Source organism: Hydra vulgaris, chromosome 03 (genome assembly GCF_038396675.1).
Source record: "Hydra vulgaris chromosome 03, alternate assembly HydraT2T_AEP".
Lineage (NCBI taxonomy): Eukaryota > Metazoa > Cnidaria > Hydrozoa > Anthoathecata > Hydridae > Hydra > Hydra vulgaris.
The window spans coordinates 34,714,747-34,741,980 of record NC_088922.1 but is presented as its reverse complement, the minus strand read 5'-3'; the positions used below and the strand labels follow the sequence as shown (position 1 = coordinate 34,741,980).

Below are 27,234 nucleotides of genomic sequence, written 5' to 3'. Positions count from 1 at the left end.
TAGACAGTATAACTTTGAATATTTTAATTCATACTTTTGTCTCTTGAAAAACTTAAAATGCCTAAAACATTTAACTTAATAAAAATTATAAACTTAATTTATTATATATTGTTGTATAACATAAAATTATTTATATTTATAGTTAATTAAATTACAAAATATATAAAAATTTTAAATGACGAGTGTTAAAATGCATTAGAAATTATCTCCGATAGGAAATTTAATCATAAGTTAAACAAATTTGTGTTTTCTAAAAGTATTGTGTAATCAATTTTAAAAACTTGCACTAGTGCATAGTGGTCTAAAAAGTTTGATTTTTGGCTATTCAAAAAGATATAGTTTCATATTTTTTCTTGAAAGATAAGTCAATAACAGTATCCAAATGTGGTTTTTTAATTGTGTTATGTTTACAACATAATGCAGTTTCAAAAAAATGTTTTAGCATTTAACTTAAAATAAGTTTTAAAAATGACAAAAGAAGAAGACATTCAAAGACACACAAAGACAGAAGAAAAAATTTTGCACAAATATCTGGAAAATCCGAAGAGAAGCTACAATTAAATAGCAAAAGAGTTGCAAACACATCCCTACACCTTCAGTTATTATATTCAATGTTTTTTCCAAACAAAATCAATAAAATACAAATTTGGTGGTGGAAGAAAGGAATGTTTTCAAGATAAAAATATAAACTGATTAGAAAACTGGTTAACAGTTACTAAGAGAACGCACAAAAAGATACAAGTTTTCTCATAGCTTTGTTGTAAATGTTCAAAATAACATAGCCTTTATTCTTTTAAATCACAAAAAGTGCCCAACCATTCTGAAGTTCAAAAAAAAATAAAAGAACCAGCTACAGAAAGTTGTATGACCGTTTTATTCTAAAAATGTCTTTATTATTGAAGATGATAAAACTTATATCAATTACAATTATCAGTAAATTCCTAGTGCTGTCTATTATATTACCTAATATAGAGGAAAAGCAGATAAAAAATTTAAATACACAAAACATGATAAGTGCCAAAGAAAACCTTGCCATTTGCATGTTCACATTATCTGATAAAATATGTTAAAAAGTGTTTACAAAAATGTCTTTTACCTATCATTAAATCATATGATAGTAGACATGTGTTCTGTCCTGATTTAGCTTAAAGTCGTTATAATAAAGGGGCTCTGGAATGGTATAAACACAATCAGGCCTTGTTATGAGATTTGTTAAGTAACGGAAAATGGTAACACAAATAAATGTAAAATACACAATAAAGATATTTACATCGTTAAAAGTTTAATTACATCAGTTGCTTATTTTAAAGTACCACATTTTTATTTAAATTTAATTTGAAACAACATTAAAAATTGTTGTAAGTCTTTATCTTTATAAAATATCTTTAAATTAAACAATATTGTTATAAAAAAAATTAAAAATTAAATTTAAATGTTGTTTGAAAAAAAAAGTTTCCTTATTTCAAAATCTTATACTTATTTAAGCTTATTTTTTTTTCCTTTAAAACATTTGTCTTATGATTTATTTTTTTTTTAAATGAGAGGGCTATTGTTTATGGTTGAATTTCTTAAAGGGATTTAAATGTACTTATCGCAGAGTTTTTTATACGATCTACACAATTACACAATTAGGTTGGGTTTTCCCCTTTTATAAAAAAAGATTCACACTACCTAAAACATTTTGATTCAACTGGAAACTTTTGACAAAATAAAAGTTTTCTGCTTTGTTTTTGTGTTTTTTTTTTATTATTTCTATTAAAATATTTTGTTTTCATTTACCGTGAAACCTAATATATTTTCAATATTTCCTACTAAATCCAAAAAAAATAATAGTATTTTTGGTTTTAAGATGTTATTAGCAGAACTTATTTTTGACAAATATAAGTATAATTTTGAAATTTACATATCTTATATTTATAGCACTAAAATTAGTTTTTTTTTTTTTAATAAAATAAATATTAGTTGGGCTTTTAAAGCATTTACTTATTGATCGTGTTATTTTTGTTCAGTTATAATAAAAGATTGGTTCGTTTTAAAAAATATATAAAAACATAACAATTAACTGCAAAGGGAAAACCCAAACATAACATTTATAACTTGAGTTTAAGTTATTTGAAAAAACTTTTTTTGTATTGATGTCATTTATTAACTATAAAAGTGCATTAATCAGACCAGTTTTTTTTTTTTTTTTAAAAAATCAAAGAGAACTTACCTTTAAGAAAAAAAAATGGTGTTATCTCAATAAATAATTTGTTCTGGAAAGTTTGATTAATATGAAACTTATTTTTAAAGGAATTTTATGATATGAACACATATTTGTCTTGGCACTAAGGGATCACATTAACGGTCAAAAAATAAATAAAAACTAACAACTTTTTTTTAACATTTTGGCTTTAAAAAATCTTCGCATAAACTAATTTCTAATCTATGTTCGGTTTTGATCAATTCAAAAAATAATGATTAAAAAAAAACTTTTGTTAAAAAGCAATTTCAAAACTGAAATCTAAAATAAAAGTTATATATGATACAAACGTTTTAAAGTAACTTGAATTGGATTTATTAAAAAAAATTACTTTAACATAGTTTGGAAATTTTAGCCGTAAAAAAAATTGTAAAATGGAGAGTTTTAAAAATTTTTAATGAATTTGAATTAAATTTAATAAATTAAATTTATATTTATTAATATTTAATAATAAACTTAATTTAAATTTAATAAAATAAATTTTAATAAATAAAAAAAAAGAATAAAATTTTTTCAAAAACAGAAAATAGAAAAAAGTTTATTTATTTATCTGTTTTTTTATCTAATAAAAAAAAAAATGTTCCACAAATATTTTTTACAACAATTGCAGCTTTTTTATTATTATTATTCTGATTCACTCCCAACAAGGTGCAAACAACCACTATTATGTGCAGCTTGATGTTTTTTGCATAAACTGTTCTAAAAGACTGTTTAAATAAAATAATTTAAAAAAGTTTTTGCGTAACATAAGTTGCTCAATGCGTACAAGAAATCGCCATTTCTTATGTAAAATCCAAATGCCCTATGGCTTCTTAACAAGGCCTGAAAATGATGCGAAAGTTATGCCTAACAGCAAATCCTTCAAACCTACCAGAATTGAGAGTTACTGGTAAATTTGGAAAAGTACTGGTCAGTTTTTAAACAAAAATTAAAAAAACAAAAAAACTATGCAGAAATGTTATAGATTTATCATTTAAAAAAGTATCAAATAGTTTTGATTTTTGTTCTGTGCGCAAGCTTACAGGTGCCACCAAACAAAAATTTGAGATTTTATATACCCACAGGAACTTTTTTTAGCAGATCTTCTTTCGCATTTAATTCATGTACACGTTTTAATAATAATTTTATTATTGTATACTAGCTGACCGGACCATAAAAATACTGGTCTTTGTAAGTCTATTTCACACCAACCTTTTCTATACTTTTTCCTTATATATATATATATATATATATATATATATATATATATATATATATATATATATATATATATATATATATATATATCCTGTCTGGACCAGTAACATACAGGTCTTCACTAAACCAACCATTTCATAAACATAAACCAACCTTACTTATCTATTCCACATTGATTATTTATATACTTATTCTTTATTTACTTCAATATTTTTTAGTCAGAAAAACAATTCATTAAAAAAATTGCTTCAAGAGCAAAAAAAATTATCATACGCACCTTTTCCACATCAGGATGTTAGCCAACCCAATGGCGCCACGTGTGCTGCGGAATTTCCAATGGGTTTAAAATTCCAAAAATTCAATAATCTTTTCTCCTTTTTTTTCAATTAACAGGACAATTTTGATTAAATTCTTAATGTTTTGTAGAGCGATGACAATAAATATTTCCAATATCGCAAAAATACGGTAAAAAAATATATTCCTGGCTAACACCTTGCATATACATAGATCTTATAAGAGATTTATAAAACAGTTTGTTTTACTATTAAATGCATAACTTTTATAGTTCAGTGATTTAATATGTTATCATCTGTGTCGTTTTTAGAGGGTTCAAATCCACCCCTTAACACAATACATTTTATAAATATAGCAAAAAAGACTTTTAATTGTTCAAAAAAAATTTAAAGTTTTTACTAGCTGCAGGCTTTTTTTTTTTTGCCTTCACAGCAGTACCTTCTTGAGTAGCAGGATGGGCTTATTAATTTTTAAATTAAGTTTCGAACCATTCACAGCTTATTAGGACTAATTACCTGAGCACATTTAAGAGCATAAGTACCTTTATCATGACATGCGCAATGAGTTTCTCCCGGCGAGCCTTCCCAAGAGGCGAGTGCAGTTTTTTGTCTCGTATGTCCACCCATCTGTATATATGTGTGTATATATAAAAATATTTATATATGTAAATAAATATGTACTTCCTCAGAATTATGGTCGGCATTCAGCAATGCCAACCTAAAAGCCAACCTAAAAATGTTTAAGATCCACAAAAATTTGCCAACCTTGTTTCTATGTGTTATGATAAGACCTTTGTGTCGAAATTTTTTTGCCAACCTCTAACAGTTTAAGGTTGGCAATTAGTCATTATATATATATATATATATATATATATATATATATATATATATATATATATATATATATATATATATATATATATATATATATATATAAATCCAATATAAAATGTAAATCACTTTATAATCAAAATTGTTTATAATCATAGTTAAGTATTTTGGTTTAAAAAAAAAAAATTAATATTAAAAAAGTGTTAAGTTATAATAATAATAATGAACTTTTTCTTATGTAGGAATACAGATTGGAGTCATATTCAAGCTGTTTGGATCTTTACATTAATGTCATCAAAAACTCTGCTGTAAGTAGTTATGCAAGTTATGACCAGAATGAATTTTTTTTTATACATTACAATCTCTCTAACTCGAATTTTATATTGGGAAATTAAAGTTCAAATTAAAGGGATTTTCTAATTATAAAAAATTAATTTTTTATAGTAACACTTTGTGGTGACTTGGAGGTTTTTGAATTAGAGAGACTGTACTTTATCTTTATATTTTTTTTATATAATAAAAAAAGAATTAGATAAACTGTTTTAAAAAATCTAGTAATCAAGGATGCAGAGTCCCAAAAGGACTCCAGCTTTATATCTCTACTTTTTTCTAGTTTCTGGTTCTAAAAGACTCTAAACATGTTGGCTGACTTATGATCTGCTATATAAAAAAAAATCATGAAATTAAATGATTTGAAACATATTGTTTTTAAGCCCGAAGTTCTTGCCGTCATTATACCTAAGGACTCCAGGTTCAAAAAGTGTTTGTTGTTCCAGGTTCAAAAAGTGTATGACTAAATGAATAAAAAGATTTTCTTTGACAGACAGTTTTGCAAATTGTTTTTTATTTTTATAAAGTTAGCAAGTAATAAACTAAAAACCTTTATTATTGTAAGAAAAAAAAAATGAAGCAATAGTTAATTTTTTTTACCAGCAATTTTATGTAAAATTAAATTATTTTTTTTTTACAAATTGGTTGTGATATACACTTGTGTTATTAAAATGTGTTATTACCAATTGTGTTAATTAACACTTCTGTTATTTAAACAACTTTAATGTACACAACGTACATATTTTTAAATTTTAGTAGGAGTTTCAATTTTAGTAAAATAAAATAGTGGAATAAAAGCCTTATAGGTTTTAACGATAGATAATTCTGGGGAAAAAGCAAAATATGCTTATTAAACAATCTGTAATAATGATGTGCTGAAAATTAAAATCAATCAGGTTAAATATACATGGTTAAATATGAGAAGGTTAAAATTTATGGTCAAGTATGAGAAATATATATAAACAAATAACAAATTAGACTGTTCTTCTTGCAAAGATTTTCATTACACTAAGACTTTTTTACTTATTTAGTTTTACTCGATTTGTCAAACATAAATTCAGTCATTGTATTCTTAAAAAATCATTTGCCATCCTTGGGACACCAATATTACCAAATTTGAGATACGCATATTTATGTGATTACTCAGTTTTTGATGATAAATAAATTAAATATGTTCAAAACTTTTCTTACTTTATTTAGTTATTGTTTATTATTTATTTAAAAGAAAGGTTGACTGTGTGTTGTGTCTTTAGTTTCCATACTTTTTCATCAGTTGTTACTAATCTTTTCTCAATGATTATTACTAATATAAGATTTTTAATAAAAAGTATAAATATATTATTAAGTTAGTTTATAAATTTACTAACTTGATAATACTTTTAAATTTTACAATAAATAATTTAGGATGAATTTGGTAATGAAAGAGAAGCTAACATGGCAGCTGTTATTGCAGCATCAAAAATGTGGAAAAATGAAGATTTAGTTAGTATTTAAAAAAAACAATTTGTTTAAATTGATTTTTTAATTGGTTTGTTTTCTAAACAAACCAAATATTACAAATGTTGTTTTTGTGCATTGTCATAAAATCTTAGTGTAAAAAAAATATTTGATTAAAAATTAGGGTCATTCACAAATTCGACTTGATACGTATGAGCTCTGCTACAATTATGGTTGTTTACTTATAGCACAAGGAAATTTAAACAAAGCTGAGCAAGTATTGAAAAATGCTGAAGGTTGAATACTTTGAAATGACTTTATTTATTTTTTTAATTGTTTTAAATTTAATGATTTTAATTATCTTAAAGTTTTTTATTTAATCTTTAATTTTTTAAATTCAATAAAACCTTTTTTTATTATTAATATTTATTATTTTCATTGTTTTTTAGGTATTTGTCGTAAAAGTTTAGAAGCAGATGAGGTAATAGTTGTTTATTTATTTTTTTAATGATAATCAACTATTAATCCATCCAATCAATGAAATGCATAGATATTGGTTTAATCAATTGAATTTTCAAAAAATTGTTATTGTTTTTATTTTTATTTTTCCTTATTTTATGATAAAAGAAATTACTTATTATTATATTTTATTTATATTTCATTTGATTTTTTATTTTAACAAAATTTATTTTTCAGTGATTAGTTATTATTTAAGAACTTTTTTACCCAACATTTATTGCTATTTAGTATTAATTATAATGTTAGTGTAATTTGCTTGTAACTGAGCCGCATACAATTACTTTATAAAAAATAAAGTTAGAAAATGGAAGTGAAATTTGGTTAGTTGCTAGAAGAAGAACTCCAAAAAGCATTTTATGAACTCTAAGAACTATTTTTTTAAGTACAAAAATTGTCAGTAGGATGAAAAAACATGATTTGAAAGTAAAACATGATACAAAGATACTTTTTTTTGTTTGTTTGTTTGTTGTTGTGGTGTAAATTCACCTCCTCAAGGCCGATAATGCCAATACAGATGAGGAGACTACTTAATTGTGGTTTCAACCTTCTCTCAACTCTATATCTCTGAAACACGAACCTTGACAAACAAGGTCGCTGTGCTGAGAAATTGAGAGCAAGTACTACCAACGGCGTGGTGGGGATCAAACTTGTAACCTCTCACTTATGAACTGATTGCTCTACCGCTACACCTCTAATGATTAGTTTAACTAAAACTGAAAGAAACATTTACTAAAAATTTAGAATGAAACATGACTTAAATATAGCTTACTGATGGTGTTTCATTCTGATCTAATTTAGCTAAAACTAAAAGAAACATTTACTAAAAAGCTTACTGATGGTGTTATAAATATTTGTTTGAAAAAGAGTTAAAATTTAATTTTAATTATATAATTTATAAAAAAGTTAAAAAAGAAATAATGGGAAAAGTTTTGAGGAGTATTTTTTACAAAACTATAAGAGATATATTAAAGCAAATTTTAATCAAATGCTGCTGATGTTAAATGATTTTTTAAAAAAGACAATTAACTTGAAGCATCAAAATATATATAACTGTTTTTGTTGGTTTTTACCAGCAAATTTTGCGAAATTGTTCAAAATTTATTTTTAAAAAAAGGGTTTATGGAGTTATTTTTTTGGAAAGTTTTCATGTTTATCAAAAGCGTGATAAACATGAAAACTGGTGATTAGTTTAAAGTATTTGTATATGACAAAGTATATGAATTAACTTACCTTCTCAGCCCCTATAAAGATGTTAGAAATTTCTTATGAATTAACTTTTCTTTTTATAATTATAATTTTATAAGAATTAACTTTTTATTTTTTTTTTTTATTTAATTTTTTCTAATTTTTATTAAGTTGATATAAATGTTTTAAAAAAGTAATAGAAATTTTTAAATTCCATTTCATTTCCAACTCAATTCTTTCTTATAATCTTGTTTACTATCAATGTCACTTCTGCATATAAAGTAGAACAAAAATTATATACATGGAACATTATGGACAGAATAACACCAAACTTGCTATACCCCGAAATTATATAAAAATTTTAAAAATAATTATCATTTTATAAAAAACAATGAGAAAAAAAAATTATAAAATTTTTTTCTAAAAATGCATATTTTTAGTTCTTAGTTTAAAAATTTACTTTCTAGGCAATAAAATCTAAAGTAATTTTTTTATAAAATGATGATTACTTTTGAAGTTTTTATATAATTTCGCTTTTTTTGAGACCCAACATATACTTTTCAAGAACTCTTTTTTTGATATTACAGGGACCTGTCTGATGTTTAGGGGTCTTGAGCTACCCCTGAAAAAATTTTTTTTTTGAAAATTTTTGTTTTAGTATTATTTTATTATATAGTACACATTTAGAGGGTGAGAGCAGACATTTAAAAAAGAATTTGTTTTAAGGACCACCCTAATGCATATATATATATATATATATATATATATATATATATATATATATATATATATATATATATACATATATAAACATATATATATATATATATATATATATATATATATATATATATATATATATATATATATATATATATATATATATATATATATATATATATACATATGTATGTATATATATATATATATATATATATATATATATATACATACATACATACATACATACATACATACATACATACATACATACATACATACATACATATATATATATATATATATATATATATATATATATATATATATATATATATATATATATATATTAATTTACCAATTTTCAAACCGATGGCATTGTTATATTTTTATCCTGCATTATGATAATAATTAAATAATAAACTAAACTTTATGCATTGCTTAAAGTTTTTCGAGAAATTTTTTATTTTGATTTTGTTTACAGGCAAATTTGTTTATTCATAAGATGATGTTTATAAGCTTTAATTTAACAGCTGAATGTACTTTTACTTTTATTACCATATTTTTGTTTGTAAAATAATTTTATTTTGTGTTGTTCTATTGTTATACTTAAAAGTAACTTATTTAAGCATTGTTATCTATATGTGTTCAAGTATAGCCTTCTATATTTCTATATAATTGTTGTTTAGATATCTAAATTACTAATAAATTAATAAAGAATTCTAAGTAAACTGCTGATCTAAGTACCATTTTTATTTTTGAAATTGAAATAAAAAGCGTTCCTCTAAAATTGTATATATACACACACATAGATAAATAGATAGGTAATGATATGTATCTTTTTTTTTCTGCGCACTTAGGTTTGCAATGTCCTAATATATTCAGGATGATTAAAGGAGTTAATTAATCTCCTTGTGATCTTCATTTAAATTAAAGTGAATGTTTCGGAAATTTTTTGTAATTTTGTAGGAGATAACTGAAGAAGAAATTGAAGAAGATTTAGGGGTCATAAGGTGCATTTGTTAATAATATTATTTTTAATTTGTGTATTAAAAATGTGCTGTTTAATTTATTTTTTCTAAGAATTATTATTTAAATTAATAATCTTTTTGATTATTATTATTTTATTTTTTTTTTATGTACTTTCTTTTTTCATTATTATTTTTCTTATTTGCCTAATTTACAATCAAAGTATTTTATTACTTTATTACTACTATTACTAAGTTGCTTTAGATTCTACATAATTGAATAGGTTCACTCTGTCAAAATTGAAAATATAAACTATAAAACTTTAGAATCATATTCTATGCTCTTTGCTGGTGTATTTTCCACTGTGCTTTTCCAATGCTTTGTAAATAAATTTTTAATACATTTTTTAAGAATTTTTTTTTCATTATATAAATTATGGATATGACTTGTTGTTAGGGTGGTTCTAAAAACAACTTTTTTTGAAAATGACTGCTGGCAACCCCTGAATATGTTGTATGTAATAAAAAAATGCTGGATTTATAAAATTTTTGAATAAAAAATATTTTAAGGCATTGCTACCAACCCTTGAACATTAAATTAGTCCCTAATATTATTAAAAAAAAAGTTTTTCAAAAGTATGTCATGTTGGGTCTCAAACAAAGCAAAATTATATAAAAATTTCAAAAATAGTAATCATTTTATAAAAAAGCAGATAAAAAAAATTATAATCAAAAAATCTTGTTAAATTCCATATTTTTCTTTTTAGTTAAAAAACGTAATTTTCTGATCACTAAAATCTTAAATAAAAATTTAATTTTAAAATGATTAAGATTTTTAAAATTTTTATATAATTTCACTTTGTTTGAGACCCAATATGACATACTTTTGAAAAAAAAAATTTTTATCAATATTAGGGACCTATTTAATGTTCAAAGGTCGGTAGCAACCCCTTAAAATATTTTTTTATTCAAAAATTTTTTAAATCCAGCATTTTTGTATTATATACAACATATTCAGGGGGTGCTACAATCACTTTCAAAAATAGTTGTTTTTAGAACTACCCTATTTGTTGTAATAATAAAAATAAATACAGATCACTCATAAAATGTGATTTGCTATCTGGTTCCAGAAAAATATCCATTAAATTAAATTTCATCTAATTTCAAATGTTTTCAAAGATATAACTATTTTAACTTTACCTTGAATTAACAAAAATTACCAAGGGACTTGGGGTTTTATTCCCTGGATGTTTTCCCATAGAATTGCCCATAAGCTTAACCACATGAAAAATATAAAGATACCCATAGCAGACTGTCAAGTTCTCATTTTTTTTATAGATCTATTATCTATATTACAGTTAATTCCCGATAACTCGAACCTCCAAGGGACCAAGAAAAATGGTTCGACTAAAGCGAATTCTTGTTAAGTCAAACTTTGGCTGAAATGAGATATTAGTTTGACTTGAGCATATAGATGCCACCAGTGGGGCCAGAGGGCACTCTGGCCCCACTGGTGGCATCTCCCTGACTTCTTCTATAAGGTTTTTTTTCTTTTTTTTTAGAAATTTCATGATATCAAAGACTTTTTTTTGAAATTTAAATTGTGCCCCTCCCCCTCACTAGGCTAACAACATGGGTTGTCGGCCCTGTTAAGGCAGTTTTTTATTCAATGCTTAAGTATAAGCATTAAATATACACCGTTATTCTAATAAAAGTGTAAATAATGTTTCAGTGAAAGAAGTTATGTATTGTATTCATTCTGTACACTCAAAAGCATTCAAAAAAGTTTTGCAACACAATGACTTTCTTATTATTTGGTAATTTTATTATTATTATTTGGTCTTTATTAAGAAATTCATTAAAACTAAAAAATAACTGCATTCTTCAAAATATTTTATTATGATTTATTTATAATAGTTCTATTAAGATCCAAATACAACAACAACAACAACAACAATTATTAGGTTACTGTTATTTATACTTTATATGGAGTTCTTCTATCTATTATTCTAATGTCTTCTTTAAAAAAATAAATTAAGTTATTTTGATTTCTTTATTTTCCATATGAAAAGTTTGAGTTATTCAAAGGAATTTACTGAAAGAGGACAAAAAAGTTGTTCAACTTAACAAAGTTTGAGTTATCTGAGGTTTGACTTAACTGGAGAACTTCTATAATAATCAATTAGAGGTTTTCAACGGACTAGATGAAACAATTTGAGATTACAAAAGTTCGAGTGAACCGATATTTGACTTACTAGTATTCAAGTTAATTGGCTTACTAGTAATTCGAGTTAATTTCTTTTTTTAATATGGGCTTTTTTATAATTATATTTATTTTTGTAATTTTTTCATTTTTTGTTGAGTTTTTTTACAATCAAAAATACATTAATTGTATTTGTAAATCAAAGAGCCATAAAAAAAAATAAAAAAATGACAACTTGACAGCCTGTCATATGGTTTTATTTTTAATATGAAATAATTATTTATTGTATTGCCATAATGAATTATTTTCTTGTTTTTCTTTATATTTAAGATGTATACAGTAACTTCACATAGAACATAAATATAATTTCAATAACTAACTTAATATTCCTTTTTTAATAACAACTTTTGTATATCCATATTATCTGACTGGTGGGGTAATATGAATACATATTTTATATATGGTGTATATATCCTAATTATTCTTTTTCATATATTTAAAATGTCCTAAAATGTCAAATAAATAAACAGTGTATGTATCCTAATTATTATTTTTTGTATATTAAAAATGTTCTGAAATGTCAAAATTATATTGCCTACATCTTTTTTCTTCTCTTCTTCTTGTATCCTTGCTGGAACAATGTTTGGTGTTTGAGTTTTTTTAACAGTAGAATATGTTAAATGGCTATTATTTTTATCACATAGCAGTAACGCAGGCTTTCCAAAGTCCTTTACATGTATAATAAACATGTCAATTCAACTTTTAAAAAGTCATCCATCTAACCTGATTGTTATGTTGTTATATTTCAAAATGATTTTATGATTGTTATATTTCAAAAAGCTAGTCATCTTTCTAACTGATGTTATGCTATTTAATGTATATTTTTGTCCATTTTTACACGATTCATCATAACAGCATAGAGTTTTGTAGACTACAAAGATGGTAGATACTGGCCATTTTGCTGATTAGTTCGACAGTATATATTTACCACATGATGGAGCAAGGTAATAGGCTGTTTTTGATGTTTTCCGAACAAAGATTTTTTCAGCAGTAGGATCTGTCTGTAAACCAGTTTCATCTAAATTAAAGATGCATGAAGGTCTATTGAATAAATTGTTTTCATCTAATGTCTTCTAATATAACTCAAAAAAAAGTGTTTTTAGAGATAGATTAGTAGCTCTTGCTTTTGTTAAAAGTTCAGGTTCTCTTTTCCTAAGTACTTCATCCCATCATCTTTCAAAAGATATGCACCAGTCTTGGATTGTCATCTTCGAATGGAATGTTTTTACCAGTTAATGTTATATAAGATTTCACCATCAGTTTGATATCATCATTTGCATTAACAAATTGTATAGCAGCCATAATGTCCCATAAGGAGTTCCAGTAGATCTTGATACTCTATATTTGATATTCTGGTAGTTCCAGTAGATTTTGATGCATTGTATACCGAGTTGTCTGCTTTAACATGTTGTATAGCAGCCATTAATTTACTGTGATCATATATATTAATTGTCTTGCATTGATACTGACAAGGCGTTTTGATAATTTATATTATCAATTTTTATTTTATCATAAATATTATGAAAAATAAATAACCGCAAATATAAAAATCAGATATAAAATATCAATTTTTGGTCTAATATTTAACCCTGGCCATTCAGCGAAAATTGTAAATAGTTCAGTAGAGTTATATTTAACTATTATATGTACCTGTTAAATATATAATACTATATAAAAAAGTGAATATAAATATATAAATAGCTGTTATTTGACCTATGATTTCGTAAAAGAGTGCTTGATTTTAGTGAGTTTTTAAAAATATTATGTCCGTCCTTTTTAGCAACATTCATTTGTGTAAGTATTTGTATAAAATATTTGTATACAATATTTTAGCCCCTTTTAGATTTTTTCTCAATATGTGTGAGAGAATTTATAAATTAAACTACACATGACGGTGCATGATGATCTTATTAATAAATTTACATTATGATAGTTAAATAATCGTACTGAAGTTTGTAGGGAAAAGTTTTTTGACATTAAATTTTTTACATATTTTATTCATTAACAATTTATTTAAAACAAATAGAAACATTGTTAATTCAAAAAAGATAATTATATCTGTAAACTGTTATGTTCCAAGTGTTAGCATTTTGTATAGGTAATTTATTCCATTTATGCTAATACGATATATCCATAATACCCCCACCTATCCATATTACCCCACCCTACCTTAGTGTATATTTTACACATAACTTAAAAACGCTCAATATCAATTTAACCAAAAAAAAGAGAACAAATAACATATTGACTTCGAAACAAGTCAAATGAAAATTTTAACTATAAACAAAAATTAAAAACGAGTCAGCTGTCAAAAATTTTTTATACGATATAAAGATTATAAGGTTTGTTTTAAAAATTTAAAAATGTTATTGCTTTTGACCACAATGGTTTGACACTTTTAAAAAAGACAATTAGAATTATATCACATAATAAATATATTTAGGTTTTCTACTGTTAAGTTGAGTATTTTTATTAAGATACTTTGAATTTCCATCTCATTGATGGCTAAAGAAGGTAGTTTTAAAATGATAGATTAAATAGGTTTAATTTTTAGATATTTATATAAATTAAAATCTAAAAATACATTTATATACACTATAAAAATTCATTAACATGTTATTAAATTACTAGGTTTATTTATAACTTTGTTGTTCTTTTATTAGAGCTCAACTTGGTTATATCTATCAATTAGAAGGAAAGACTACTGAAGCTTTATCGGCATATAATAGTGTAATGAAAGGAAAACAAACTGATATGACTCTTTCTGCAGTTGTTTCAAACAATATTATATCAATACACAAGGTTTTTACTTCTGTTTTATTTACTGAAAAAAAAAAACGAAAGATACCTTTTTTTTATTTGCTACACTACTAACTATAGAAAATAATATAAAATACCGACAAATAAACTACTTAAATTATCTACTTATAGGTACGACAATCTATTTATAAATTATCTATTAATAAATTTAGTTTTTATATGGGTAATCTATACACCTAATTGCATGTTCTTCTTATTGAGAGAAAGAAAACATGCTATTTATTTTTTAATAAACTTTTGTTTTAAATTAATATAAATAAATGATAAATAAGTTTATATAAATACATAAAAAATTTTATAAAATATCTCAAAACACAAAAACTGTTTAACTTGAAATGAGGAATTTTCCCTCTATTGTAGTATAATTGTAGTATTTTCCAAAGCCTTTAATACTTAAATGTAAACAGAAGTCATTTAAAAGCCTGACCATTCAAAAAGCAATCTTTTCATGGCTTCATTTAAATAATTATTTTATTGTAGTATATGGATTTTATTTTAAAATCTAGACATGTTTCGAACTCAATTTTAAGGTTCTAAGAATTAAAACCACTTATATTTTTAAAAAATGACATTTTTTAAAAATATAAGTGAAAATTTTGTTTTGTTTTGTTTGATTGAAAAAAATGTATTTTCATTATTATAAATTTTTAAGAAAATTTTTTAATTATTTTTACAAGGAACGTGATTTATTTGATTCAAAGAAGCGTCTGAAATCAGTATCTTGTGATGATCTTCAAAATAAATTAACAAAGTGCCAACTCAGAACACTTGAAATTACTAAATGTCTTTTGTATATGCATACTAATCAGGTTAGCATTTTGTTATCACTCTTAATTTGTTTATATGAGAGCTGACAAGTGGATGGAATTTTATAAGTTTGATTTTAAAATTCTTTAAACTTAGTTCTCTAAAGCTTTAACAGCTTAATAAAGTTTTATAAAATAAACAATAGTGAAAACAAGGAAAACATTATTTGCACTATTACTTATTTTATTTATGTTTTATTAAATTATTGTGTCAAAACTCCCTCATCATTTATTTATAAGTTGCAAAACATTTTTATATCTTGTTTAAATTAATAATCTGTTTATATACCAAACAAGCAATAAACATAGTGCTTATAGTGTAATATCTTTTGGGAGGGAAGGAATAGTGCAATGAGTTTTAAGAGAGAAGGAGTAGCGCAATAATTTTGGGAGATTTGGGATTTTTTTATAATATTTGTACAATATTATCATATAATAATATTATTGTTCAATAATGCCATTTCTTCAAAGTATTTTCCTGCCCATTAAACATTGAATAGAGCACTTGGGCATTTATTTTTCCCCTTGTTCCTTGTTTTTCCAAAAAAAATAAAAAGTAATTTTTCCAAAATAGTTTACAAAATGTTCATTTTAATGTTTTTTCCAGAGTTAATCCAGATTAAACACACCACCTCATTTTGTGTTTTTTTAAATATATATTCTAACTCAGTTTGGTTTTATTTTAATTTTGTTCAGTAAGCAATAGGAAGTGTGACTGATCTGTATGATTTCTTTGAGATATGAGCAAAAAAGAGTGACAATTTTATTTTGAATCAATTTTTTGTGTAAAACAAATCAAATTTATTTAGATGGATAAATGTCGAAAGTGCATTGAACAACTTAAAACCACTTTAACCTTACCAGGTTATGAAGATAAAACAGTACTGTTGGAAGCTGCTATTTTCCTTAAAGACAAAAATCTTGATCAAGCACATGAACATTTAAAAGTAAGCTCAAATGTTTCAATCTAGTTTTTGTTTGGTTTTTGTTTGTTTTTTAAATCAAAATAATTAAAGATTTGCTTTTCAGGTTAAAATTAATGAAATGTACTAGATAGATATTCATCCCATCATATTTTACTAGGGGTGGCTCTTTTATTTACTTTATTTTTTACTTTCATGAGAAAGTAAATTTTTATGAAATAAAGTAAATTACATATATAATTTTAAAAGTTCAAATTAAATTTACACTCATGTAAAAAATTAATGAAACGGCTTTTAATTTATAATTAAAATTATAGTTATAAAGTTTGTTTACTTTCAAAAATAAGTTATGTAAAAGTAGATTACATCAAAAAGTACTTTACTTTTATATGTTAAAGTAAATCGCATGAAAAAGCATATGAAAATGAAATACATAAAATTAATGTGCTATCAAATGTAAATTTAAAAATAAAATAAAATTTAAGTTACATAAGCTTAAATTTTATATAATTTTCAAAATAAATTAAAAGTAATACAATAACTTCTACAATAACTTTACGAGGATTTTGTACAACAGTAATGCAAAAAAGTAAAACTTTAAGTAACTAACATTCAGTTTGCAGCAACATTTGGTCTGTTGTAAACTAAATGTTAGTTATTTAAAGTAAAGTGTTTTTTCTCTGTAAAGTTTGAAAATATCAATTATAGGTTTCTCCCCATGATTAAAACCCTCTCTAGTCCCGGTCCATGATAGTTTTGGATTAAAAAAACAAACTATTCTTTGAGTCAAAAATTTATGGTACTTTTTGTTCTCCAGTATTCGACACTTATAAAAATTTTAAAATTAGTTACTTCTTTAAACACAGATACTTAAATAATATGTAGCAAAAAAAAAAATGTATGTTTTTTATAGTTTATTAAAAACATACTTTGAAGAAATTGTTTAAAATATGTTTTTTATAATTTACAGCATAAGATAAAAACTTTTTTTTAATAAAGCAGAAAAAATATTTTTCTGCTTTATTTTTGTGATTTTCTCAGCACCACAGCTTAACATTTTTTTAAAAAGCAGCTGTAAATGTTTTTCTTCTTTTCTGCAGTTGCCAACTGTAGTTGTTTGCGATTTTCTTTGATGGCAATAGCTTCTTTTTTTGTCAGATATCCCTTAACATGGAAACTATTGGCATTGTCACAACAAGGCATTGTCAAGACAGGTGTTTCATGGAACTCTATTGGAACTGTCCTGACTTTAGAAACAGTGAGTTTAGAAACTTTGGCAAGGGAAGTAAGACTTTGCTTATAGTTGTTCATTTAAAAAGCAATGAAAGCAATGTTGATAGAATTAAGACAGGAGGAAGTAAGAAAGTTTTCTTGATTGCGCCTTAAGAAAAAAAGTAATTGAAAATGCAAGAAAACAATATTAAAATGAAGTGTCAGGGCAAACATTTACAAAATACATGCAACTTAATATTGGCTATGTTATTTCAATAAAATTTAAAGGAAATACAAATATTACCTTCTACATGGCATATAATAATTAAACCATTTTTTTCCTAGCGGGAAAATACAATGATTCTAAATGAAAACATTTAATAACCAAGTAATTGCATCTAAATGGAAATCTGTTTGTTATGTACAAATTTAAATGAATTTAATGTTTGTATGGCTATTGATTTTCTTTTTTAAAAAACTTGAATAATAGCTTGAAAATTTAATGTTGTGCCTACTTCCAGTGATTCTATAAGATTAGTGTAATTTTAACAGATACGGTTTGAGACTTAGATTGAACTTCTCAATATGGTCTACTTGCGTACAGTAAAAAATTATAAAATTAATTAATAGATCATTAAAAATGCTAAATTTACCTATTAATGCCATTTTTAAGCAGCTGCTAATTTTAACTTTATCTTACTTTTAATTTAATCATTTTTTTTTTACATTGAGAAGAATATAAACACATTTAACAACAATAAAAACATCTAGTTCATTTGAGAACTCCAAGGTTCCGAATTAATCTCCAAGGGATTTACTATGTTGTAATCTTTAATGATTGTGCAAATAGAACTTTACAAACCATTAATAATTTTCCCAAAGGGAACTGTTGTGTAGCAATCGTAACACTCAAGAAAGCAATGTTTTTTTAAAATAGCTCTTCAAAAACCCAATTAAATTGAAAATCTTTTTTCAGTCCATGACTAGAAAGTGGTCTTGTCAAAGACTGGAATAAAATTCAATAATTTATAGAAGTGTTAGTTTCAAACATAAATCACTAGCACAAATCACATAAAATACTAAATTGTGGCTCAGAACCCCTATTATACGATAAAGTAATGATGGTAAAATTTTGTTGTTGTTGAATACTGGAAAACATTTTAAATATCTTCCAGTCTTGGACACCGCTTTTACTCCCACTCCCTTTTTAGTGTTTTGATTTTAAAAGTTTGAACAGTTATCTCATCTATTTCCCTGTCAGCATGAAAAAGAAAAAATTTCAATTACAGTACATTTGTCATGCATTTCTTGTGGTTATCTGAAAACAGTTATGAAAATTATTCCTATGAGTTAAGGGTATTGACAAACAAGGTTGCTGTGCAAAGAAACAAGTTGATTACTTTTAAATGTAAGTAAATTAAATATTTTAATATGAGTTATGTGAAGTAATTTATGTTTTGAATTTTTACATCAAAATAAGTAAAAGAGTCACCCCTAATATGTATAAAGTATTTTGTAAAGAGAACATAAAATAATTTGCATTCTCTTTGTAACCTATATTGTTTTATGTTTATTTTAATAAATGCTTTAGTTAAATATTCTTCAAAAACAATAAAAGTACTTTACAGAGGTCTAGTAAAGAGAAGTACTTTAGAGATTACATAACTTTGTACTTGTTATGTTAGTTATTACCTTAAACTTTACAAATTATCAGTGATTTTTAAGTTTTCAAATTCAAATTTCAAATAATGTGTTATAAGCAAAACACATTTGCTAATACAAAATATTCTTTTGGTACAAAACTGGTAATCATGACAAAGTTTATGGGTTTGTTATTCAAGCAGTATTTAATTTTTTTTATTTTTTTATTTTTTTGTAAATAAATGACTTTGGTAATTAGAAGCCTGCATTATTTAAACTCTCTCTATTTTATTTGATGTATATTCTGAAGCCCTCATATTCCCTAAATCAGTATGATGTCAAATTAACTTAACTAAGTGTGCAATACTGTTTGTATATATTGAAAAATCTCCTCCCTCTCCTACCTTTGTATTAAATACTTTAAAGTATCTAGTAGCTCTGAAATCTATTATTCTTTTATTCAGTGTGTTTACACACCAATGTAAGTTAGATTCCAGTTATATTTATCAAGTTTTATTTTATACAATGGTATTTATCAAATATTTCAAACATACACCAAGCTACTCTGTGTATGCTTAAAATCACAGGAGAATGTTGACATTAGCGGAGTTTCAAAATGTTTTGATTACTCCTCATGTTTTTCTTAAAAAATCTTTTTTTTTTTTTGCACAAAAAAATTCACTTGATTCAATTCTCAATTTATCATTTATATAAATGTTTCTTTAGAAAAGGTTTTATAGAGTTTCTTGATTTATATTTATAAAGTACTTTTAAACCTTTGTTTTAGCTTTTTTTATTTTTCCCAATACTTTTATTAACTCCTTGTTTCTGTCTGTTAACATCAAATATTGCAATCAAATTTTGAGTCACTTCCTGATGATAGATTTTCTTCAAATCTTGCATACATACTCTTGCTTGATGACAAAACAATATTCAATAATTAGTTTTGCAATAATTCAATTAGTTTAGTTGATTTTAATTAAGTTTAATTTTTATATGGGAAGAAGAAGAAGAATTTTTAAAATAAGTATATTATTTGTACCTACTTGTATGCACTGTTTTTTTACACTGCATACAGCCAAATATTAATAAAATAAAATAGTAATGTCAGAAAAAATTGATTGCAAAATTTATGTTTTAATAACATAAAAAGCATTGGGTTTTTAAAATTTGTTTTTAATCTTACTTGTTTTCAGTTAGCATTATTATCTGGTTTAAAATCAAATGACATCATTCTTACACTTGCTCAACTCTATCTTTCAAAAGGTTGGTTTCAACTCTATCTTTCAAAAGTTTAAATTTGATTAGTTTTTTTTTTAATCACATAAGTTTTTTTTTCAAGGGAAAACTGAAGATGCTCTTAATGTTTTACAAGAATTAAAAGAAATTAAGTTTTCTCCAGCTGTTGTAAGTTGTTTGATATTTTATATTTCCTTGTAAGCACAAAAAATTACTTTTTTTTTCTTTTTTAAATAACTAATTTTTTAAATTTTCTGGGTATGTGAAAAAAATGTATTTTGTTAAATATACTATATATATATATATATATATATATATATATATATATATATATATATATATATATATATATATATATATATATATATATATATATATATATACATATATATATATATATATATATATATATATATATATATATATATATATATATATATATATATATATATATATATATATTTATATATTTATATATATATATATATATATATATATATTATATATATATATATATTATATATATATATATATATATATATATATATATATATATATATATATATATATTATATATTATACTAATATTTTAATAAATATTATTAACAAAAACTAAATTTTAATTTCAGTAATATTGTAGTAAATATTGAAATATGTCAATAAGTAAATATTGAAATATATCAATATTTATTAAAAAATGTTTAAGGTTTCACTGTGTGTTGGTTTATATTGTTCCATTGGTAATCGGAAAAAAGCAATTGAATATCTCGATGAAGCTGTCAAGTTTGGAAAACAAAATCAAGTACATTTTGGGTTAATAATAAAATTAGTTTTTTGCCATATTGTTGGCCTTTTTCAAGCAATATATATGCTTTTTTTAGAACATATTGAAGAAAGTGCATCTTTTAGCTTTTATGAGAGAAAATTCAAATTTGAAACTTGCTGATGGGGATATAAAATCTGCTGTTGAAATTCTTGAAGACCTTCGAAAGTGAGATTTTGTAGATTTTTTTAGTTATTTTTTCTTTTTGTTTTGTTGTTCTGTTCTTATAGTTGCTGTTTCCTTTTGTTTTGCTGTTTTTTTATTGTTGCTGTTTCTTTTTGTTTTAAAAAATAATAATCTTTAATAAAATTGTTGTTTTTAGAGAAGATCCTGGAGAGGTGTCGACTCTTGCTAAAATTGTGGCAGCTTACTCCAAGATTGATTTAAAAAGAGCAAAACAGTATCTTTTCATTTGAAATTTAAAAACATTTTAATTTCAATTTTTATTAAGTTCCTTCATTTCTGTATTATTCACCTTATCGTTAGTTTTATATAGATATAGTGTTGACTTACCAGATTTACCACAGAGAAAGGATATATCTGTTGACACATTAGAAATGACTGACCAGATTGGTAGTTTCCGCTTTTCTAAGAAAACTGTTAAACCACCATTAGAAGAAGGCGAAGTCAAGTATTTATTTCTATATATATATTTATTTATTTTTTTTAGTTTTTAACTGTTTTTTTATATAAACAAACATTAAAACATTATTCTCACAATCGTAGATTAATCTAATAAAAATTCTTTGATTAACCTAAAAAGTAGACTTTTCAGAAAGCTTAACATAAAATAATTTGGAAAATATTTGAAATTTCATTGTGTTAAAATATCACAGTAAAATAGTGTATCTAGTCAGTGCTTCGCTAAATTTTTTTATATACACACACGCACACACACACACCATAGAAAGTACATTTAGATTGAGAATTTGACATCATACTGATTGAGAAAGTTGTGAGGAATTCAGTAAATTAACTGATTTAATGAGAACATGCAAGAAAGTTGCTGCTACATCGACTGTGGGTTCAGCTTGGGGCGCTTATAAGTTTTTTAATTTTTCTGAAAAAACCATATAGAAAAAAGTTGGCATTTTTGTTAGGCAAATGTTTATTTGATCTTTTATCTTTTTTACCAATTTTTTAGTTTTTTTTGGCACACATCTTGGAATAGTTTTACTTTATTCTAGTATATTTTTAGTATATGATCATATTACAATTACATGTATAAACACTAATTTAACTTATATTTTTAATAAAAAATTAAATTAGCATTAAGTTAGTTATATATCTAGGCATACTGTATGGGAATCTTTATTTGTTGTACTTCCTAACAATTGATACTCTCATATATAGAAACTATTCTTATCCTATAAGAAAGTTGCTTTTTAAATTTTGGTAATGTAAATATATTAGTATATAACACCATGCCAATTTAATATCAGACTTCAAATGCTCAAAGAAATAAGCAATCTATCAAGATTATTTATTTCTTTGAGCATTTGCATATTGTGTAGTAATTTAATCTTACATTATTTGTTATACTTGTCAAAAACTATATATATCGCTAGTAAGCTCTTATAAAAAAATCCCCTATACTGAAATTTATTTCAAGGAAATTTTAAAAATTCCGAATTATTTAGTGAGTTTCCCAGACCACCTTCATCTGATGATTCGTAATTTTTTTATAATTTATTTTTTTATCTTTATTTTTTTGTTATATAATTTATTTATCAAGACATTTTTATATAGTACTTTATCAGGATACTTGCAAAAAGATTTAACATGCTTTGTTGTTCAATTTTTAGACATAATCTAAAGTTAATAATAAATAATAAATTTTTAAACATAATCTAGTTAATAATAAAGTTTAATTTTTAGACATAATCTTATGGCAAAAGGAACTTTTTCTATTTTGCTAATTTGCTTCAGAGGTTTAAATAAATAGGCAACTAAGGTTTTATTTCTGCCCCCTGTATGAAAAGCTTAATTATATTTGATTACTAACAAGAAGAACAATAAAAATCACTCAATAATATAAAGATATCCTTTCTCTCTATATATATGTATGTATATTTAGATATTATGGTGTCTTAAAACCCCTTTAGATAGAAAATCGCAACTCTAAATTTAAATTATTCACAAAAGATGAGGACAGCACATGAAAAAAACTTTAAAAATATTATATATATATATATATATATATATATATATATATATATATATATATATATATATATATATATTATATAATATAATATATATATATATATATATATATATTAGGTTGCCTATAACCCTCCTTTAGATAAAAAATCAGAACTCAGTTTTTTTCATGTGCTGTCTTTATCTTTTGTGATTAATTTAAATTTAAATGTCCAATATTATACATATATATATAAAGCTTTTGACAAAGTTTGGCTTGCTGGTAAGCTTGCTTTATATGGTGTATCTGGGAAAGTATTCGAGATTATCAAATCATTTTTTTCTAACCGCTTTAATTATCTTTTATTTATCTTTTTGATGGCTTAGAACAGGCAGCCAATCTTTAATCTGACTTCTAATCTCACTTCTGTAACAGATTGGGGCTCACAGTGGCTTGTAAATTTTTGCTCCAACAAACCTCAGTTATTTACTGCAAAATATTGTTTATTTGCATATCGACAGTATCGCAATACTGTCGACATTCCTATTATATTTAATGGTAACCCTCTCACTGAGTCCTTTTCTTTACGTCTTCTTGGATTATTGTTTACTATTTACCATTTTTACCTTTCATGTAAACCTCATATACAATCGATTGCTAAATTACGATTCGCTAAGGTTGCTTCTTTTTTTTGTGCTCGCTATTTTTTTACTTTTAATTCCATTCTCTACTCCTACAAATCTCTTATTCGTCACTGTATGGACTATTTTTGTCATATTTTGGCTGGTTCTTCTAATGATGCTCTTACTCTTCTTGGCAAGGTCCAAAACTGCATTGTAAACGTAGTTTCTTTCTCCGCATTGCAACCCTTTGCAACCCTCTTCCATCCTCGTGTTTTCCTGACTTAACTTACAGCTTTTTAAGTCTTCTGTAAACCGTTTCCTTGTTTTATAACTCTATTCTTTTTTTCCTAGTAACTCCCAACTTAAATGGTTCCTTGCAGCTTTGTTGGAAGTATACATATATATATCAAATATTAAATGTAATAAAATACAATAAACGTAAATAGCAATGTTTATTGTGTCAATAAAACCAATTAAAATAAAATTGAGGAAGATAGAATTATCTAAGAAGTTTTTATACAGGACTTCTCCAACCGTGTTAACTTTAAAGCATACCAAAATAAAAATAATTTCATCAAATTTCAGTATTAATTATCCCATTTTAATCTGAAATAAAAATATTAAGATATTGCCATTAAAGTTAAATTTAGTAGTATAATGATTTTTTAAAATATTTCCCAAAAAAACGGACCCCTGCGTTTTTTTCCAAAAAAGTGACAGAAAAACAAGAACCAAAAAAGCGTGTCACATCTCTATGTGTGAGTGTTTTAAAAAAAAATAGGCGAATTTTTTTTGTCTTACTTTTAAAAAGGTAATATCCAAAATAAAAAGACACTTATCTTTATAATTAGTCAAACAACTTTCTTATAAATAGAGATGTTTTTTAATATTAAAGTCATTATCTCTCATATTATGTTCAACTTTTTTTTTTATTGTAAATACCAAGTAGTTTTGTCTACATAACAGGAATTACATCCTAAATTTGTACAATATGAATGATGTAAAATCCAAAGGAAGGGGATTTTTAGGGGGGAAAAGCTAGAAACTCTCAATAAAGTGAACACCAGTTTTACAGTAATTAACAATTCTTTTTAATAATTGCGTATTATCTTTTTTTTGTTAACTCTGATATTTTCCCAATATAAAAATGTTTTGACATGTTTGGTCTACTTACAAAAAATATGTTTATTAGGTCTTCAAATGATGAAACAACAGCAGAATTTTTTTAAGAAGTAAATTAGACATAAATTAAAGAAGTGTGCATTTAGGGTGAGAAAAATCTGACACGAATAAACAAATAAATCATGTTAAAAAATGAGTATATAATAAAAAATGAATAGTTAATGTATAAAAAAAAAGTAGAAATAAATGATTTTCAAATGAAAGCTAAATTTATATATAAATATGTAATAATGTATTGCTATACTATAGAGATGAAGTTTCAATTAAAAGGAAGAGAAGAAAGAGGAAGAAGGGTAATACTGAACGTTATTAGAGAAAATCTTTCTATTGATTTTTCAGGGAAAAAAATTTAAATATTTTGAATTTATTAGGTAAACTTCCAAAAAATTATGATCCTGAAATCGACCCAGATCCTGAACGTTGGCTTCCAAAATGGGAACGTTCAACTTTTAAACATAAAAAAGCCAAAAAAGGAGCAAGCACTGTTGGTAAAATAACAACTTGATAAAATATATTTCTTTTTTTATTAATAAAATAGTAAAATTTAATATATATATATATATATATATATATATATATATATTATATTATTTATATGTATATACACATATTATATACATAAAATATATTAAATATATATATATATATATATATATATATTATATATTATTTATATATATATTTTTTATTTTATTTTTAATATACAGTATATTAAAAAATAATTGATTTTATAATAGGCAAAGGTACTCAAGGCAGTGTGGCGCCAGATCAGTAAGTTCAATTAATTCTTTTTAACTTGAAAGTCAAAATTAGCATTTAATAATTGATTAATAGATTTTTTTTTAAATTCCTGTCTTCAATTAATGTTAAATAATAGATATATATCTTTTTTTTATTGGTAGTTAGTTATCATAAAAAACATGTTTATAAATAAAATAAAAGTTATAAACATTTCTCTTTATAGCACAAATTTCTTTGTAATTTAAAGTTGTTTTTTTTTTTTATTATTATTTATATGAACGTTTATTACTAAGTATGTAAAATAGTAAAGTATGTAAAGTAAAATATAGTATAATAGTATAGTAAATAGTATATAGTATAGTATAATAGTATAATAGTATAGTAAAATAGTAAAGTATGTACGTGTGTAAAAATTTCAAACCATTTATTTATTCAAGTTTTATATATGGATTTATATTTGAATTAGTAATAAAATGGTGAAAACTTTATGAAAAAAGAATCAATACAAAAAAAGTTATGCTCATTTAAGTAACATTATTTTTTATGAAGCAATGCTTAAGAAAAATGTAACTTACGTATAAAACTCGCGTTCGGCTAACGGCAGCTTTGTAATAGAATCATTGTTAACTTGCGCTTGATTTTGCATAGTGAAATGTGCAAAACGATTAAAAAACGTATTTAAAAAAGTTTCGAAATAAAGTAACAAAATATTTTTAATGATTAAATCGTAATAGTAAAATTTATAACAAAATTTTATAAAACATGCATAAAAAAATATCACGATTTTTTGCAATATTTACAATAACTATATATATATATATATATATATATATATATATATATATATATATATATATATATATATATATATATATATATATATATATTTATGGTTAAGGGTTTATATATTTATTTTATTAAATATGCACCAAGGCTAGGATTTCTATAGCGTATCTTTAAATGCATATAGGAGATCTTTAAATACATTAAAAGCCTTCGCGTTTTTGCCTTATTTTTATCGTTACTAATGAATTTCAATGAAAGATATATATACAAAAAGATATATATATATATATACATATATAACATTGGAAAA

General features: G+C 23.9%; 1 protein-coding gene across 1 annotated transcript in view; it reads left to right on the top strand.

Moving 5' to 3' along the window:
* LOC100200095 (signal recognition particle subunit SRP72) overlaps positions 1-27,234 on the top strand; it is a 44,823-nt gene that overhangs the window by 11,735 nt on the left and 5,854 nt on the right. Inside the window, exons 4-20 of the mRNA XM_065793001.1 lie at positions 4,806-4,871; positions 6,298-6,375; positions 6,515-6,626; positions 6,780-6,811; positions 9,724-9,767; positions 14,649-14,787; positions 15,483-15,614; positions 16,421-16,558; positions 20,584-20,653; positions 20,730-20,794; positions 21,333-21,428; positions 21,508-21,617; positions 21,772-21,849; positions 21,946-22,080; positions 25,647-25,690; positions 25,769-25,885; positions 26,135-26,168. Coding sequence (XP_065649073.1) covers positions 4,806-4,871; positions 6,298-6,375; positions 6,515-6,626; positions 6,780-6,811; positions 9,724-9,767; positions 14,649-14,787; positions 15,483-15,614; positions 16,421-16,558; positions 20,584-20,653; positions 20,730-20,794; positions 21,333-21,428; positions 21,508-21,617; positions 21,772-21,849; positions 21,946-22,080; positions 25,647-25,690; positions 25,769-25,885; positions 26,135-26,168 — 1,490 coding nt within the window. The remainder of the gene's footprint in view (positions 1-4,805; positions 4,872-6,297; positions 6,376-6,514; positions 6,627-6,779; positions 6,812-9,723; positions 9,768-14,648; positions 14,788-15,482; positions 15,615-16,420; positions 16,559-20,583; positions 20,654-20,729; positions 20,795-21,332; positions 21,429-21,507; positions 21,618-21,771; positions 21,850-21,945; positions 22,081-25,646; positions 25,691-25,768; positions 25,886-26,134; positions 26,169-27,234) is intronic.